A 16,063-nucleotide genomic window follows, 5' to 3' on the forward strand; every position below is an offset into this window, starting at 1 on the left:
CATCTGTACCTGCTCGAACAGATACACAGGGGCTTTGGAGTACTGATGAAGCAGATAATCAAAGATCAGAAGCAGGCGAGCTAGGATGAGAGGCACGGACCGCGCCTGCGCATCCATGTTGGCGCTCAGCTCCTGGATGATCTGCACAAAAAGGGTCAGGATGGCCCGTCGGCCTTTCTCAGTGAAGTTGTGGAAAATGAGAAGGAGCAGCTGCAGGTGTTCCACATTCAAATCTTCTGTCTCGTTGGGCACCACCCCTTGCAGGGCATTCTGCTTCATTGTCGACAAAAACCTACCGCAGAGAAAAGGAGAACATGTCTGGTGGAAGAAGTCAGAATGTCCCCCAAGGGTTACAATGTCAAGTGCTGGAAGAGTTAAGCTTTTTAAACCCAGGCATCAAGATAACAAATCACGGAAGACAAAAATATACAAAATGTAGACAAAATGAAGACTAAAACATAAAGAGAAGATTAAAAATCCAATCTTGGCTACAAAAAAGGTAAATTCGGCCACAGAATATTCCTTGTCGACTGTGGCAGTAGTGTAAACACCCACTCTGCCATTTCTGACCATGAAAAACTGTAAGCTCCCCCAAAAGGTGGCTCATGTTCTTTTTTAATTAGTACACTTGGACAGTTTGATAAACTAGCAACAGTTCAATTACTTTTCCCTATAATTTGACTCTACAGCTTAATTCTTATTTTGAGAGTTTACACTACAGGTTAAAATCACTGCATGATAGCACTCAAAAATAACTCAATGCACTAAAAAGCAATAAAAAATAAATTATACTATTCAAAGAACTGGTCAAAAGAGCTTTTATGCAAAAGAGGAATGAATGTAGCCAACTGTTTCCATTGCCTTTGGCTATTAGGAAAGAGATTTGTGTTTTAATAAGGGTTTCCCTCACCCCATCTCCCTATACTTCCCCCTCCCCCCCTTCCCCACCTCCTGGTCTTTTTGCAAGATTCCAAAAGAAAAATACAGTGGGTCTTTGGCATTCAAGGAGGTTTATGATTTCTGAAATCCAGATTAGAGCTATTTAATCATAGTATGGGAAAGAGAAAAGCAAAGCCTTTTAGGAAAACAAACTGCTTTGAAGACTCCTAACCATGTAAACAAAAATGGCAAATATAGGTCCATCTAAAGAGGATTTAGATGATTAATCTGAGCTTCCCCCAAGTAAAAAAATTCTTTAAAAGTTGTCCAAAAAAAGACTGCAAGTCACGCTGAGTGGTTTTCATGTTGAAAGCAAAATAACCAAAGACAGAGTTGGCTTCCCTGTTCCATCTCTCAAAAAATCAGGTCAAGGTAAAATTGGTTACGTTCAGGATTCAGGTTCTGTCTCATAATCTTCCCCCAATGCCATCAGAAACAGACTCCTCCGCCCTCACCACCCTCCACCCTATCATCAGATACCACCTCAGAGCCCAAGCTAACTACAAAGAAGTCAAACAAATTTAAAAAGCACATAATCCTCTCTGCGGGGCTTCTGGAGTTCTCTTACCTGTCCCAAACTTTAAGGCATTCAGGGACATCGGGATCACCTTGAGCACCAGCTTTATGTTGCCAGATGAGTAAAAGGCGTGAAAGCACAGAGAGGCTTTGAGGGTGAATGTACAAGGGCCAAGGGCCCTCAGAGAAAGGAGCTACTCCCAGCTGCTGCAACAGCGTGTTCTGCCAGGAAAGACATACAAGAAACCATTAGGAAAAAGATGGAGAATGAGGCCAAAGGTTACCCATGAGCCCTAAATGTTACTCTTTAATGCTGGAAGAGTACTGTAAAGAGCACGCGGAAATTCAGATCTAGACGTGGTTTGGAGAAAGGTCATTTCACTCAACAAATAGCAAAACTATAAAGGGGAAATTACTAATCTAACCCCATTCACAATTCTAGTTAATTGGTATCATAAATGGGGTCCTGAAAAAGGAGAGATGCACTGAGACAGCAGAATCTGGATGACTGTCCAAACGGGCTGACAGTTTTTCTTTCACAATCAGTTATATACTATAAGTAACACTCAAAGTGGGGAGGTCCTGCAACTCGTAGGTCCAGCCACTTGTAGTCTACAGCAGTATTAGCAGAGAAAGTCTGCCCGCTAAGATGTCAAGGCACCCCCAGTTAGTCAGGGCTGTCTTTGCCTCCAGTTGTAGCGCGTCTTTCAAATAAGCTTGACTTGCAGCTCAGTTATCTAAGCTGCAACTTATCTTCTCAAACACACACACAAACCGAGCAGGATGCCAATGAAAACCAGACAAAGGCCTGCCTTCTCACTTGGCTTCAGAAGACACAGATCATAGTTACCTCGGGATATAGGATAAATTTCTAAGTCTGTCAAATTAAATTATATTCTCATAAAACATCCCAGAGGACCCCACTCCTTGGAAATAATTATTCCGAATGTCACAGATATCAAGAGTAGTTCACACGTACTGGGCAGTTATCCCGGGCTAAGCACAGCACATACACTGTCACAGGAAATGCTCAGAGCTACAGCACCACGTGGGTACGTGCTCAGCTTGACTGATGGAGGACACAGAGCTCAGGGTGGTTTAAGAACACGACCTAAGCCACATGATTCCCAAACGCCCAAGCCAGGTTTATCTCTAAAATTTGCATTCTTAATCATTATGCTCCACACAGCCTTAAAGACTTTTCTCAATTCCTGACTCAAGGAAACAATTCAAAACAATTAACATGCCTGAGCTATACCAAAAACTTTACCTGTAGCACTCCCGGAATGAAAAACAAAAAATTTAGAAAAAAACCTAAGTGTTCAAATCAAGGAACATGCAGACATAATAGTGGCAACTATCAAGACCAAGGTAAACAATATTTGAAATAGCAAAATTTGAAAAAGCAGATAAAAGAGATGTATTGATCTTCTGATTTTAACTGCAAAACTGTGCAACTATACAGACAGGGACTAGAAAGATAACATGGAAAAATGTAAATCATGAATTTGGTGGAAGGATATAATGTTATATAACGTTATGGAAGTCATATTTTTCTAAGAGAGGGTTTTTTGTTTTGTGTCAAGTTGTTTCAGACCTCAGAGCCCTTAGAAGTGAGCGAACATTCCTAAGAACCTGGTTTTCCCCTATCCACTCCAACTCTCATTAGCCCTGAGTAAACGGAACTGACTTTCTAAGTAAAACTGAGCCACAGCCCACCCACGGAGGCCTGGCCTGAAGCATTCCCTCCAGCCCTCCAGGCACCCTGCACCCACCCTTGCTTCATGATGGCTCTCCTGGGCTTTCTGGCTCCAGCCTCCCCGTTCAGGCCATTTTTCAACGTTCTAACTGTTCTCGTTACTTCAACAACTGCCTTTTAGTGGATGATTTCTCCAACTCCATTATCAATCTTAATTTTTTTTAGCATTTTTTATTTATTTGAGAGAGAGAGCAAGCACGAATAGGAGGCAGAGACAGAGGGAGAGGGAGAAGCAAACTCCTTGATGAACAGGGAGCCCAACATGGGGCTCGATCCCAGGACCCCGAGACCATGACCTGAGCTGAAGGCAGATGCTTAACCAACTGAGCCACCCAGGCATCCCTCAATCTTAATTTTTTAAGAACTGAATTTCCGACTCACATTTCCAACTACTTTCTAGATGTCTTCATCCCACTGGCATCTCAAAATGTCATCCTATTTTAAATGATTTTTTTAATAGTAGTAGTGGTAACTATTTTAACTAAAAACACTGATAAAATGTATAATTCTTATACACAAAACTCATATATAATTCTCATATACAAAAACATACAAACAGCTTTTCTCACTGGATTGAAATCTATAAAATTCCCCATTCTGACAGGAAGCAACACAATCCCATGGTAACACCACAGCTGACTGCCTGTAGCTCACGCCCTCATGAAAAGAAAGCCTCGCACTCAAGCTCTATCACACAGCGGCTTCCAGGCTGGCTGACCACAGGGACTCCAAGTTGTGTGGGTAAGCAGGCATGGCTTGTTTTTCAGAACAAAGAGAAAATGGCACAACGAGCCTCATGTAGCTCAAGAACCCAGAGAATCATTCTGAGCAAATGTGCAATAAATAAGCCTTCGTGAGTAAAAAGAACCCCTGAGCGGACTCAAACCTAGAATGAGCTCCCTGCACACTCAAGACAGCTCCATCTACCACCAAACCAACTCTCCTTGCTGATGTCCCCCTTCTGGTCTCATTTGGGTTGAAAAGGCAGGCAGTCTCTCAGACTCCTTCCTATCCATGTCCTTTATCCTTTACCCCATTCAAGTAATTTCCCATGATCTCTACCATGGGCCCTTTATCTACACTGTATCGCCCCCTTTCCTCACGATCCCACACTAATTCAAGTCCTCTGGATTTCTTCAGTGTTTACAACACTACCTGGCACATAGTAGGTGCTCAATGAATACTCAGTGAATGAATGCATGAACCTAGACCACTATGTAATATTAAGTTATTATATTCCTACACGTAGTAGTAATAAATAAGACAATAAATGCTAATAATAAATATAACATTAAATAATGATAGTAATAGTAACAAACTAATAAAATAGCGGCTAATCTTTAGTAGGCACTAGTACTATGTGCCAGGTATGTTTCTTATTTTACTTGTGATAAAATAATGTAACATAAAATTTACCACTTAAATCATTTTTAAGTGTACAGTTCCGTGGCATTAAGTACATATACACTACGCAAACATCACTACCATCCATCTCCAGTACTTTTTTATTTTTCCCAACTGAAACTCTACTAACTCGATACTGTGATATAAGAAGAAATACATATTTGGTCTTTGATCCATTCCTGGCACAGAGCTCCTAAAAATCTTGTCATTTCCTGACAGGGGTGAGAAGAACGTGCTTTGCTCTTCATAATAAGCCCCTTTCAACATACCTGTGTTTATGATAATGAGGTCCCTAGACAGCTTCAGGATGGGGGCTGGTTGCCAGAGGAACCAACCACATGATTAGAGGGCTGGAACTTTCAGCTCCATCCCCAACCGGGCCTAGAGTTGAGTTAATCACCAGTGGTCAATAGAGCAGAATGCCAACGGATAGCCAGACAAAGCCTGCTTTCTCATTTGGCTTCAGAAGACACAAATCATCTTAGCAGACTGCTCTATTAAACAAATTTGAAAGAAAGAACTGAGAGGCCATGCCAACCAAGCACATGGCCTTTTAGCAGAAAGTCCTCTTCCCAAGATAGTCATAAGTCACCTTCAATAAATAGGTTTTGATTTCTTCTGTAAGTAGAGAAGCCTAGTGGTCTTACTAACTCAAAATGAGTCTTTTATTACTCTAACAGGTGAAGAAAATTTTTATGAGGTAACTTACATTTGTTTTCTTTCACAGACTGAGCTCTATTTCATTAACCTCCCATAAAGGACACTGTGTATGTCTTGCACTGCAAGTCAGACACCTTGGGTAAGTAACTTTGTATGTGGGTGGCTCAGTTAAGCATCCAACTCTTGGTTTCAGCTTAGGTCATGATCTCGGGGTCATGAAATGGAGCCACGTGTTGGGCTCCACACTTTGTGTGGAGCCTGCTTAAGATTCTCTCTCTACCCCTCCCTTTGCCCCCACCCCACCCCATGCACACACACACTCTCTCAAAAAAAAAAAAAAAAAAAGAACTTTGTACATGATTCCAGAGAATATCAATAGTAGATAGTTAAATTACGCGAACCATCCTTCACTTTCTCCCATCACAGCAATGAAATTTAAGGGAAAAATTTAAAGTCCCATGTTTCGAAATGGAATGAAGAGGGAGGTTTGATAATTTGTTCTCCATAAAGTCAGTGGTTATGGGCAGCCAAGCTGCATGTCCACACAAGGTCTGGAATTATTTTTTAAATGCTAAGAGAGCAACATCATTACAGGAATCTTAAGAACTCCTATTCTCTACAGGAAAATATTTCTTCCCCCACTATTTGGACAAGTTTAGGCAGAAAAAGGCCAAGTCTATGATCTTTGAAACTTCCCTAAATAAACTTAGATCTCAGCAAGGAGCTGATAACTTTGGCAGGACATCCTGACCCTATACAGTGTGAGAAGGTGCTGCAGGCCATATACTAGCTGAAGCACTTTTTTCTCTTCATCTTAGATAGGTCAACAACTTTACCACTCAACTTATATTCCCTTCCCTGCCAAAAAAAAATTTAAGATTTGCACGTGCGTGCGCACACACACATGCACATCGGGGAGGGGTGGAGGGAGAGGGAGAGAATTTCAAGCAAACTCCGCGCTGAGCGTGGATCCTGATGCGGCCTCAATCTCACGACCCTGAGATCATGACCTGAGCCGAAAGCAAGAGTCAGATGCTCAACTGACTGTGCCACCCAGGCGCCCCCAAAACAATTTTTTCATCTAACACTAGGTACATAAAAACAGGTTTTATGAATCATCTTTTTAAACAATGAAATAAATTTTTAAGAATTTCTCAAATAACCTGGGATGGTAAGAATCAAGTTTAACCTTTTGAAATAGCTCCTAGATTTCGTCCCTTTGGGAGCAAGTGCAAACCCCTGAACTGTGTCCTGATTCTCAGAATCCACTGAAATAATCTGAAGAATAACAAAAATTTTCTCAACAATCTTAGGGCAAACTATTGGAGAGATCTACCAAATTTAATTCTACTAGGGGAAGTGAAGGGTAGCTGCAACTAGGAATCTACATTTATTAAACAAATTCCCCAGGGATCTTTATGTACACTAAAAGAATCACTAACGCTGACCATGTTAAAAAAATTATTATCAAAACATGACACTGTCAGGGCACCTGGGTGGCTCACTCGGTTAAGTGTCCAACTCTTAATCTCAGCTCTGGTCCTGATCTCAGGGTCGAGTTCAAGCCCCGAGCTGGGCTTGGAAAAGAAACACGCCATTGTCAAATGTTGGGAGAGAAAGTGAAGCCACAAATCTGACACACTGCTGGTAACAGTAAAACTTGGTGCAGCTACTTTTTTTTTTTTTTTAAGTAATCTCTACACCCAATATGGGGCTCAAACTCACAACCCCGAGATCAAGAGTCACGTGCTCTATCGACTGAGCCAGCTAGGTGCCCCACTGGTGCAGCTACTTTAGAGCGCAGTCTGGCATTACCTGCTTACAGTCGCGCACTCCATCTCCTACCAATTCTACTCCCAGTTATCTACCTTGTTATCCCAGGGGACACGTACAAGATCACAGCAATACCTGGAGTAGCAACAGACTCTGACACAACCAATGGTCCATCAGTGGGAGCAGAGGGGAGATGAATAAACTGGTATAGTCACAAACACAATGGGACAGCATATAATAGTCAAAATAAGAACTACAGAATTAGCAATAGTATAGATGAATCTTGGCAATATAATGGAAAAAAGAAAGCCTAACAAGATTATATAGAACATGGTATCATTTACTACAAAGCTAAAAGAAAATGAATAATTTGAAAATTTATGGAATATAAATGTAAAAATAAATATATATATGAAACTAATGAAAGGGGGAATTTGAGACACAGGATTTAAGACATCACCTACTAGTGGGGAGAGAAAACCCTAATATTTTTAAAGGCCACAATCAAGATTCTAGGCTTTATTTTGGTGGTGAGTTTGCAAGTAGACGTGTATCTGAAAGCATCTACCTCCTACAATTTGAATGACTCTTTTAAAACACATATTTCCAACACAGATTTCTTAGATTACCAATGAAGTTAAGCATTTCCTAGAATTGTCAGCCATTGATATTTACCTTTTTTATAAACTGCCCTCTTGTCTATTTTGTCCACCTGTCTACTAGGACAGTCATTAGGAGCTGGTTTTGTAGTTTTTCCTTTGCTTTAAGCTTACTGAATGACTTGGGGATAAAGAACACATTTTCTCTTTCTTGAAATGATCCTGATGGGGCAGTAGGACATACTAGAATAATCTCTCCAACTCTTTCCAGGGAAGGGTTTTCCACAACAAACCATGTTCCTTTACAATTGCAACACTACAGCCTACTGGGAGCGGGCGCAGACAGTACTTGGCCGAAGGTCCCAGTGCACACAAACCTGCAGGTTGGGTGACTGAAGGTCAGAAGTTACCAGAGAGTGGTTGAAGTGATAGAGAGCAGCAGCGAACTCTTCATCTGATGAACCTGGAAGGCAAATAAGGACACTGATTATTCAAGCAGCCCCTTGATGCATCATACCGCCCTGCCAACAGCCAAACGCCACTGGGGGAAAAAATCCACCAGGCCCCTATCCTTTCTACTGACCCTTGAGTCCATCTTTGTCCACCTCCTTAATGATGCTGGCCAGGGTGGCCATGTGGTGTTCTGAAAGAGACACACTCAGGTAGTTTCGGATAAAATTGTTCCGCGAGTTCAGCATGGAAGAAGTGATGAAGTTCAAAATGTTGGAAGCCAGACCTAAGAACTGAAAAGAACATAAAGAACCTTATGTTGGGGTCAAAAGGCCAGAATACCTCCAAATCCTGAATACAGAGAGAAATAAAACATGCCCACAGATCTGATGCAACAAATGCAATGAATAAAAGAGTCAGATTTTAAATCCCCTACAGTAGGACAAAATTTAATGATGACAATCTTTCCCACATAATTCTACCAGTTATACAAAATGGCACCCGTTGAACACAACAGACTTCAGAGAACATTGTGTGAAGGCAGAGGCTTCTAGACAGACAGACTTGTTTCTGTCATTCATTCCTCTAAGGTCCTGCATTTCTTCAGCTCAAGGACATTATTGAAATAAGGAATTCTGGAGCCTATATGTGATCATTATACACACAGAATTCCCAGCTCTTTACTTCTCTCTCAAAATAAAATTGAATTATTGTGTAAATGTTTTATGTCCACAACCTTGAGTAGACTAAGCTATATCAAAGTGTGTTCCTTATCTAACTTACCAATATAGCTTTAGAACAGTGTTGATAGATAGTACGGCATCTAGAAATGCTGCTTGAACAAATAATTAACAAGCACTTACGATGGACCACACTTATGCTAAGGGCTCGTTAATTCTTCACAACACCCCTAAAGGCAGGTACAATCACTCCCGTATGACAGAAGACAAAACCAAGGCCTGGAGAAGTTTAGATTCGCCCAAAGTCTCGGAGCCGTAGTGGTAGCAGGATTCAAACTCACTTCTAACTCCAAAGGCTATGTTATTACTAAACCTCACTCCAAGAAACAATACCAAGAGTACAAGTCATTTAATCAAACACCATCAGTACACTTAAGTCTTAAGTAAAAATATCTAAATATTACAGTTAACCCAACCTACAAAATGTTTTAGTTCAAACGCTCTGCTTTTCACACCCCTTCTCCCCATCTCTCCTTCCCCTAAACCTCAGAAATCCACTCTTACCAACTCAGGATCTTTGCGACTAGCCAAAATGTTGCCCTTCTCACCAGGGGCTTGTTTACTGGGGCTTTTAACTCGAGGAGAGCTCTCCAGCGGAGGGGGCGGGGGAGGAGGCGGAGGTGCCACTTTCTCTTTACTGGGGGAGATGGTCTCTTCAAACCATTGCCCCAAAATAGGCTCACTGTCATCATCTGAACAGAGAAAGAAAAAAGGAATAAAAATAACACATTTTCACAAAATTTTTAGTACATCTGCTTTGTGGAAGTGTCTATGTGAAAAGGAACACAGGATGTCTTGATTTCAGGTAGTAGTTACATGGTTGCATAAATTTGTCAATACTCGGGGCGCCTGGGTGGCACAGCGGTTAAGCATCTGCCTTTGGCTCAGGGCGTGGTCCCGGCGTTCCGGGATCGAGCCCCACATCAGGCTCCTCCTCTATGAGCCTGCTTCTTCCTCTCCCACTCCCCCTGCTTGTGTTCCCTCTCTCACTGGCTGTCTCTATCTCTGTCAAATAAATAAATAAAATCTTTAAAAAAAAAAAAAATTTGTCAATACTCATCTAAATGTACACATAAAATAGGAGCATTTTATTGCGTCTAAATTATACCTCAACAATACCGGTATTTCTTAAAGGGGCCCAATGAAGAAAAAAGAAACAACCTCACTTTATTGGCAATAAACCAAACATTCTGGAAAACAAATTTTTACTTGTCTATTTGTTGAAAAGCCTAAATTAAGAGCTGCACCTTTCACAATACCATACATTACTCCCACAAACCTAATTATAAACAACCTGAGACATTTTTCTTATTCAATCTCTCCCCAAAGTAAGACAGGAGAGAATGTTCATTTTGCCCTGTTTTCACTGCAACAGAATCTGGAATTCCTCTCCCTACACCTCCCCAAGCCACACATTGATGGCAAAGGCCAAACCAAACCCCTCTCACACAACCTCCGGAGCTTCACTGGGAAAGCTCAGAAAAGAATTTGCCAAATGGGTCCACACAAAAAGAAAGAGGAACTGAGATGTATTCTGATCTTGGAAGAGACAGGCTGAAAAGCAATCTGGGCTTTGCTGAAAGTAGTACCTGTCCTTCAGTCTCCACGGCTCAAATTACTCATAAATAACAATGTCACCTATGAGGGCACAGAAAATCAAGATCCACACTAGGCAGGTGAAGATGGCAAACAGAACACTAAAGGAAGCCACAGGGAATACTTCCGGTTGCACTCCGCCGTCTGTCTCCTGGGAGACCGAAAGAGGCCTCTCTACCTTGGCTGCTGTCCTCCTCCGTGCTGCTGAAATCATCCTCATAGTAGGTGTTTGAGTCGGTCGAGGCACTGGCGTCGCTGCTCATGGAACCCTTCCTCTGACGCTGCAGGACACAGGCCTAGGAAAGCAGCAAGCTTTTGTAACTGCTGGTCACAAAAACAGAGCCGCCCTACTTCACCTCGTTCACCACATGAGACACTCTCTCTGTATCCTTTCCTTTCCTCTAAATCCAAGAAGTCCGCCTAATAGCACCCTTCCTTCAGGGCTCTAATCACTTTATCCCACCAAGGCACGCCAAAGCCAAAGCTACGGACAAGAATTGAAACAGGAGTGTTTCCAGAGTGCCCTCTAAGTTTCTGCATCAGCATGACAACTGTCACAAAGCATCAAGCAGCCTTATGTATCACAACACTGCAATCAACAACAGATTGAAATGTGTGCCATCATTCAAGAATTCCGCTCATCTTCAAAACCATTACCACAACTTTTGAGTTTATAAAGGTCACAGTATGTAACCTTATTCATTTCGAAAGGGTTATATAAGATCTTCCCAATTCTCAGTAGTGTGACGCCACCCACCTTTCTGTAGGAGGTTGAGAGCAATGTCAACAGCAGGTTTGTCAGTGGGACAGAATCTATCAGCCTCTGGATCCTCTGGATGGAGGTGCTCTGGGCCATAATGCTCAGGACCGCAGGGGGACCATCTGACTCCCAGCCCTGAAGGGAACCGTAGCAAAAGAGAATTCATGTCCTCCAACTGAGCAGGAAGTAACAACAGGATCGGATGGCTCAAGGAAGCTTCCCCAGAAGTGAGGCCAGCAATGAAGATGCTGACCCCGAGCATGAGCCCTCACCTTGTGCAGAGCTTCCACTTGCAGGTCTTGAAAGAGAGAGCTTAACAGCTTGACAGCATGGTTTGCCAGTATTACTGACAGCACCCCAAATCCCTGGTGCCTACACAAAGAAAACGGTAAACACCATGAATTACCACCTCAAAAGCAGGGGATCTTGCCATCTGGAGCCTAGAACCCTTTCAGAATCTATGACCTTTCCCCAGAAGGAAAAAAAATGCACACACAATATCTGCATGTAATTTCAAAAGCTTCGTCTCCCGAAGCCCACCCACAGCCTGCCTCAGGATCCACAGGCTTCAGGTTAAGAACTCCAGAACCACAAGAAAGTCTCCCAAACACATGGCATTTTGGAATTCAAACTCTCAGTTCGAATCTACTGGGTGATGTGAAAGATGCTGATATTCAAAGATTGGTTGAATTTTTTCAAAGTCATTCTTTTGGGGCACGTGGGTGGCTCAGTGGGTTAATCGTTGCCTTCAGCTCAGGTCATGATCCCAGGGTCCTGAGACAGAGCCCCACATCAGGCTCCCTGCTCGGCGGGGAGCTTGCTTCTCCCTCTGCCTCTGCCTGCCACACCCCCTGCTTGCCCTCTCACTCTCTCAAATAAATAAAATCTTTTTTAAAAAATTAAAATTAAAAAAAATAACAAAAGTCATTCTTTTGCGAGAGCTTCTGGGCTGATGAACACCAGGACATGAGAGAACGGTGCGTGTCGGGAGTGCAGGGATGCGCCACGATCTTTCCCCACACCTTGCCCTAGGCCTCTCTTCCATCTGGCTGTTCAGAGTTGCAGTCTTTTGTAAGAAACTGCTCGTCAATTAAGAAAAAAAAAAGTCATTCTTTCGAGAAGAAAAAGGGTAAAAATCGCCAACTTCTATAAAATATCTGGTTACAAACCAAAGAGAATGAAAGCAAAGTTTTACACATTAAACGTGAGTAAAACTTTTTCTTTCTGTCCAAATGACCAAATGACAAAGAATCAGTATACCTAATATACAAAGAACTCATGTCCATCAGTAAGAAAAAAGGACAAATACCAAAGAGAAAACTGCGGCAAAAGACACAGGCAGTTACAGTCGTACTAACAAAGAAATACGGGTAGGAGCAATGTAATATCATCCTTCTCCTTCAAGATTAGAAAAACATGAGGATTAATGACAGCCACTGTCAAAAAGGACCTGGAGAAATGGGCATATATGCACACAGAGCTAGTGAGAATGCAATCAGAACAGTCTAGCAAAACAGTGCAAATTTTCACGTAAGTGTGCCTTTTGTCCTAACAATCATACTTCTGGGAATCTACCCCAAGGAGATAATTAAACAAGTTCACAAAGATTTACATTTAGGAAGATTTATCAAAGCGTAGTTTATCAAAACAAGAAATTTAATATAGCCTAAATAAGTGTTTCAATAGGGTAGTTAACGGCATGTTTATATGGTGGAAAACCGCCAGCCATTAAACACTCACAGTGAATCCGAAACAGCGCCGCTGAAAAGTTATCTACAATATTTCCTAACAGGGATCCTGTTCTGTAAATATACACGTCTTATATATCTGCACTGAAAAATGTCTGGAAGAATGTTTACCAATTTGGAAGGTAGAATTTAGGATGACTTATTTCCCCCTTTTTCATGGTTTGTAACTTACACAAGGTACAGGTTTCCTTTTTCAGTGTCAAGAAACAAACCATTTTTTAAACATAACTGCTACTCTGAAGGATAGACCTTTTGGCATCCTCCCATTTCCTGCTACAGTGCCAAGCGTGAAGACAGAAACTCATAAAATCACAAACTACTGTTCTCTCTGGAACATGCTTACTTCCCTGCTTTGCCTGATCCTACTATCTACCATTCCAATGTCTATTTCAAATTTCAGCTCACTTAACACTTCCTCAAGGAAGCCAGCCTTGATTTCTCTGACCAGGCCAAATGCCCTTATTAGAATACTCTCTAGATACAATTTGACATATCTCTTCATGTATCTTGGAAATGTGTCTTTTTTTTTGTCCATCACAGCATTCCAGAACTGACACAGAGCCTGGGACAGAGAAGACACTCAGTGAATAATCTGCTGAATGAGATCCAGAATTTGACCTTCTCCTTGAACTCCAAATGCCCATACCAACTGCCGACTCAACATCTCACATAAAGAGGTTTGACAGTCATCTCGAACTCAGTATGGTGAAGACAAAATTCTGTACTTCTTCCCTTCCTGCCACCCAAGCCCTAACCCAGTGTTCCCTGTCTCCATAAATTATACGACCCAGTTGCTAATGCCAAAAAATTTTGATGTCGTATATTTCACACTCAATATCCAAGCCATCAGCAAATCCTGTCAGCTGTACCTTCCACACATGCTGCTCTGACCTCTTTTCTCTGCCTTTCCCACCAGCACCCTACTCCAAGTCCCTTCATGTCTTGTTTGGAATAATGCAATAGCCTCCCAACTATTCCCCCTCCTTCCTGCCTTACACCCTACCGTCTATTCTCCTCACAGCAGCTGGGTTCTCCGGTCACTGATAACGAATAAATCAGATCAGATCACTCCCCTGGGGAAAACCTTCCACCACTTACAGATTACACTTGGCCCTGGGAGATGTGGCCCCTGGCTACCTCTCTGACCTAACTTTCTACCACTCTTCCCTCCCCAAGGGCTCCACTCCAGCCACACTGACCTTGCTGATCCTTAAAAATGCCAATCATACCTCCACCTCCAAATCTGAACAATTCTACTCCCAAAATTTGCATGGCTCATTCTGTCACTTCACATATGTTCTCTCCATCTTGTCTTTAGAGCCCATTCCTCACCATCCTAACTAAAATAACACCCCCGTCACTATCTAGCCCCTCTCTCTGGCTTATTTTTCTTCACAACACTTATATGAGAATCTATCATGAACTTATCGGTGTATTTGTTCACTGTTGCTCCAGTTAGAAAATAAGCTCCATAAAAGCACAGACATTGCTTTGAATACCGCTACATCCTCAATGCCTGGAGAGAGCCCAGCACATGGTTGGGACCGAATGAATAAACAAAATCCAGAAATGCCTGGGCTTAGAAAATAAAACCTCGAACCACATGGAAGTCCTTTCTCGAACTCCTCTACGAGCAAGCAGAGCTTATTGTCCAGACTTCATCAGAACAGCAGCAAATGTTGTAGGAAGCAAGCCAATAGGACCTGACAGAATCTTCCTTACAGGTTAAACACTCAAGTGAGTCATTAACTGCAAGTCACACCAGCCCGTTTTACAAAACGGAAGCATTTTTTTCTGACCTGAACCTCATAAAAACCCTGAAAGATGTATTACATAGACATTTTCCCCCTCTTAGAGATAAGCAAACAAGCTCAGAAAAAATGAGTGATTTGTCCAAAATCACACGGCTATGATGTAGAGATAGGAGACTATGATCATCACCTTAGCTGTTAAATTTCACCAGGTATAGAGACAAATTGTTCTACTGATGTGAAGATGAGAGGGGTTACCCTAGCCCCCATCGATATAAAATGGCAGGGACACAAAACAAAACACGAGTAGCAATCGAACAGACACGTACCCTTTCCCAGGCCCCAGTTTAGGAGATCCCACTCCCTCTTTTGTACGAGAAAGGATGTCTCTGACTCGGAGTGCAGCCAGTGGGTCTTTCTCTTTCCCCTTATCAGCCAAGGCAGTAGGACTGAGGTTCAATATGAGGAAAAGGCTGTTTAACAAACACCAGGCACCCAGCAATTGGAAGTTCTGATAGTGCTGTTGAAAAAGCACAAAAGAATAGTATGAACGCAGAGATCTTACGAGCTATGAGACAGGAATGCAGCAGAGACAGCCTTCTTACCTCTCCACCGGCCCGCCGGGAATTGCTGATCGCTTGTCCAATCATGTCATAGATTTCAAGCTGTCCAACATCAAACACACACAAAAATCTGAGCAAGCTGACCTACTTCACTACAAACGTTAATCCCACCCAAATTAATTTCACTTGAAGAAGTAAATATCCTCAAGGCACTTTCTAAGTGTAATTCCATCACACTTCAGCTCACGGGTCACCTTCTCAGAGATGTATCCCCCCCACACACAATCTAAAGCAACACAGCCAGGCCCCCATCGGATCGTGGTACATCACAGGGACTCGTCCTACACGCTCACCATTCTCGGAGACTATCTCAGGTACTATACAGGTCTCTGCTCAAAGTGCACTGACGCACAGCAAGCCCTCAAGTATGCATGCTGACTGAGCGACTCATCTTTCACAAGGTCCACTGCCACCACGAACACGCGGGGTCTTCCGCAGAGCCAACCATGTGAATGCCCACCTCTTAGACCTGCTACCGAGGGGAAGGGTATGGAAAGGACACTACATCCTTTCCTCTCCCGGGGAAGAGAGTGGACCTCGCACTATCTCCTCACTGAACGACAGAGGCCCCTGGGGCCAGGGGACCCGGCTTACACATTTCTGGACAATCGTAGCCGCGTCGCTCTCGTAGTCCTCTTCTTTGGAGCTCGTGGACCCCGTCCGCACCTGCTGGGCACTACCCACATGGAGGATGGCCATGCAAGTTGCCACACTCACACCTGGGGCGGGGCGGGGGAGATGCACA

General features: G+C 42.7%; 1 protein-coding gene across 13 annotated transcripts in view; it reads right to left on the reverse strand.

Annotated features, from left to right (window-relative positions):
• The window catches only part of UBR4 (ubiquitin protein ligase E3 component n-recognin 4), a 132,674-nt gene that overhangs the window by 103,238 nt on the left and 13,373 nt on the right, over positions 1 to 16,063 (reverse strand). For all 13 annotated transcript variants that reach the window (XM_057305406.1, XM_057305405.1, XM_057305402.1 and 10 more), the window contains exons 9-19: positions 15,913 to 16,037; positions 15,301 to 15,360; positions 15,025 to 15,215; positions 11,469 to 11,568; positions 11,194 to 11,331; positions 10,615 to 10,732; positions 9,345 to 9,532; positions 8,234 to 8,393; positions 8,028 to 8,113; positions 1,508 to 1,677; positions 10 to 292 (exon numbers count right to left, since the gene is read on the reverse strand). In XM_057305406.1, coding sequence (XP_057161389.1) covers positions 10 to 292; positions 1,508 to 1,677; positions 8,028 to 8,113; positions 8,234 to 8,393; positions 9,345 to 9,532; positions 10,615 to 10,732; positions 11,194 to 11,331; positions 11,469 to 11,568; positions 15,025 to 15,215; positions 15,301 to 15,360; positions 15,913 to 16,037 — 1,619 coding nt within the window. The remainder of the gene's footprint in view (positions 1 to 9; positions 293 to 1,507; positions 1,678 to 8,027; positions 8,114 to 8,233; positions 8,394 to 9,344; positions 9,533 to 10,614; positions 10,733 to 11,193; positions 11,332 to 11,468; positions 11,569 to 15,024; positions 15,216 to 15,300; positions 15,361 to 15,912; positions 16,038 to 16,063) is intronic.

Source organism: Ursus arctos, unplaced genomic scaffold (genome assembly GCF_023065955.2).
Source record: "Ursus arctos isolate Adak ecotype North America unplaced genomic scaffold, UrsArc2.0 scaffold_32, whole genome shotgun sequence".
In the NCBI taxonomy this organism is placed as follows: domain Eukaryota; kingdom Metazoa; phylum Chordata; class Mammalia; order Carnivora; family Ursidae; genus Ursus; species Ursus arctos.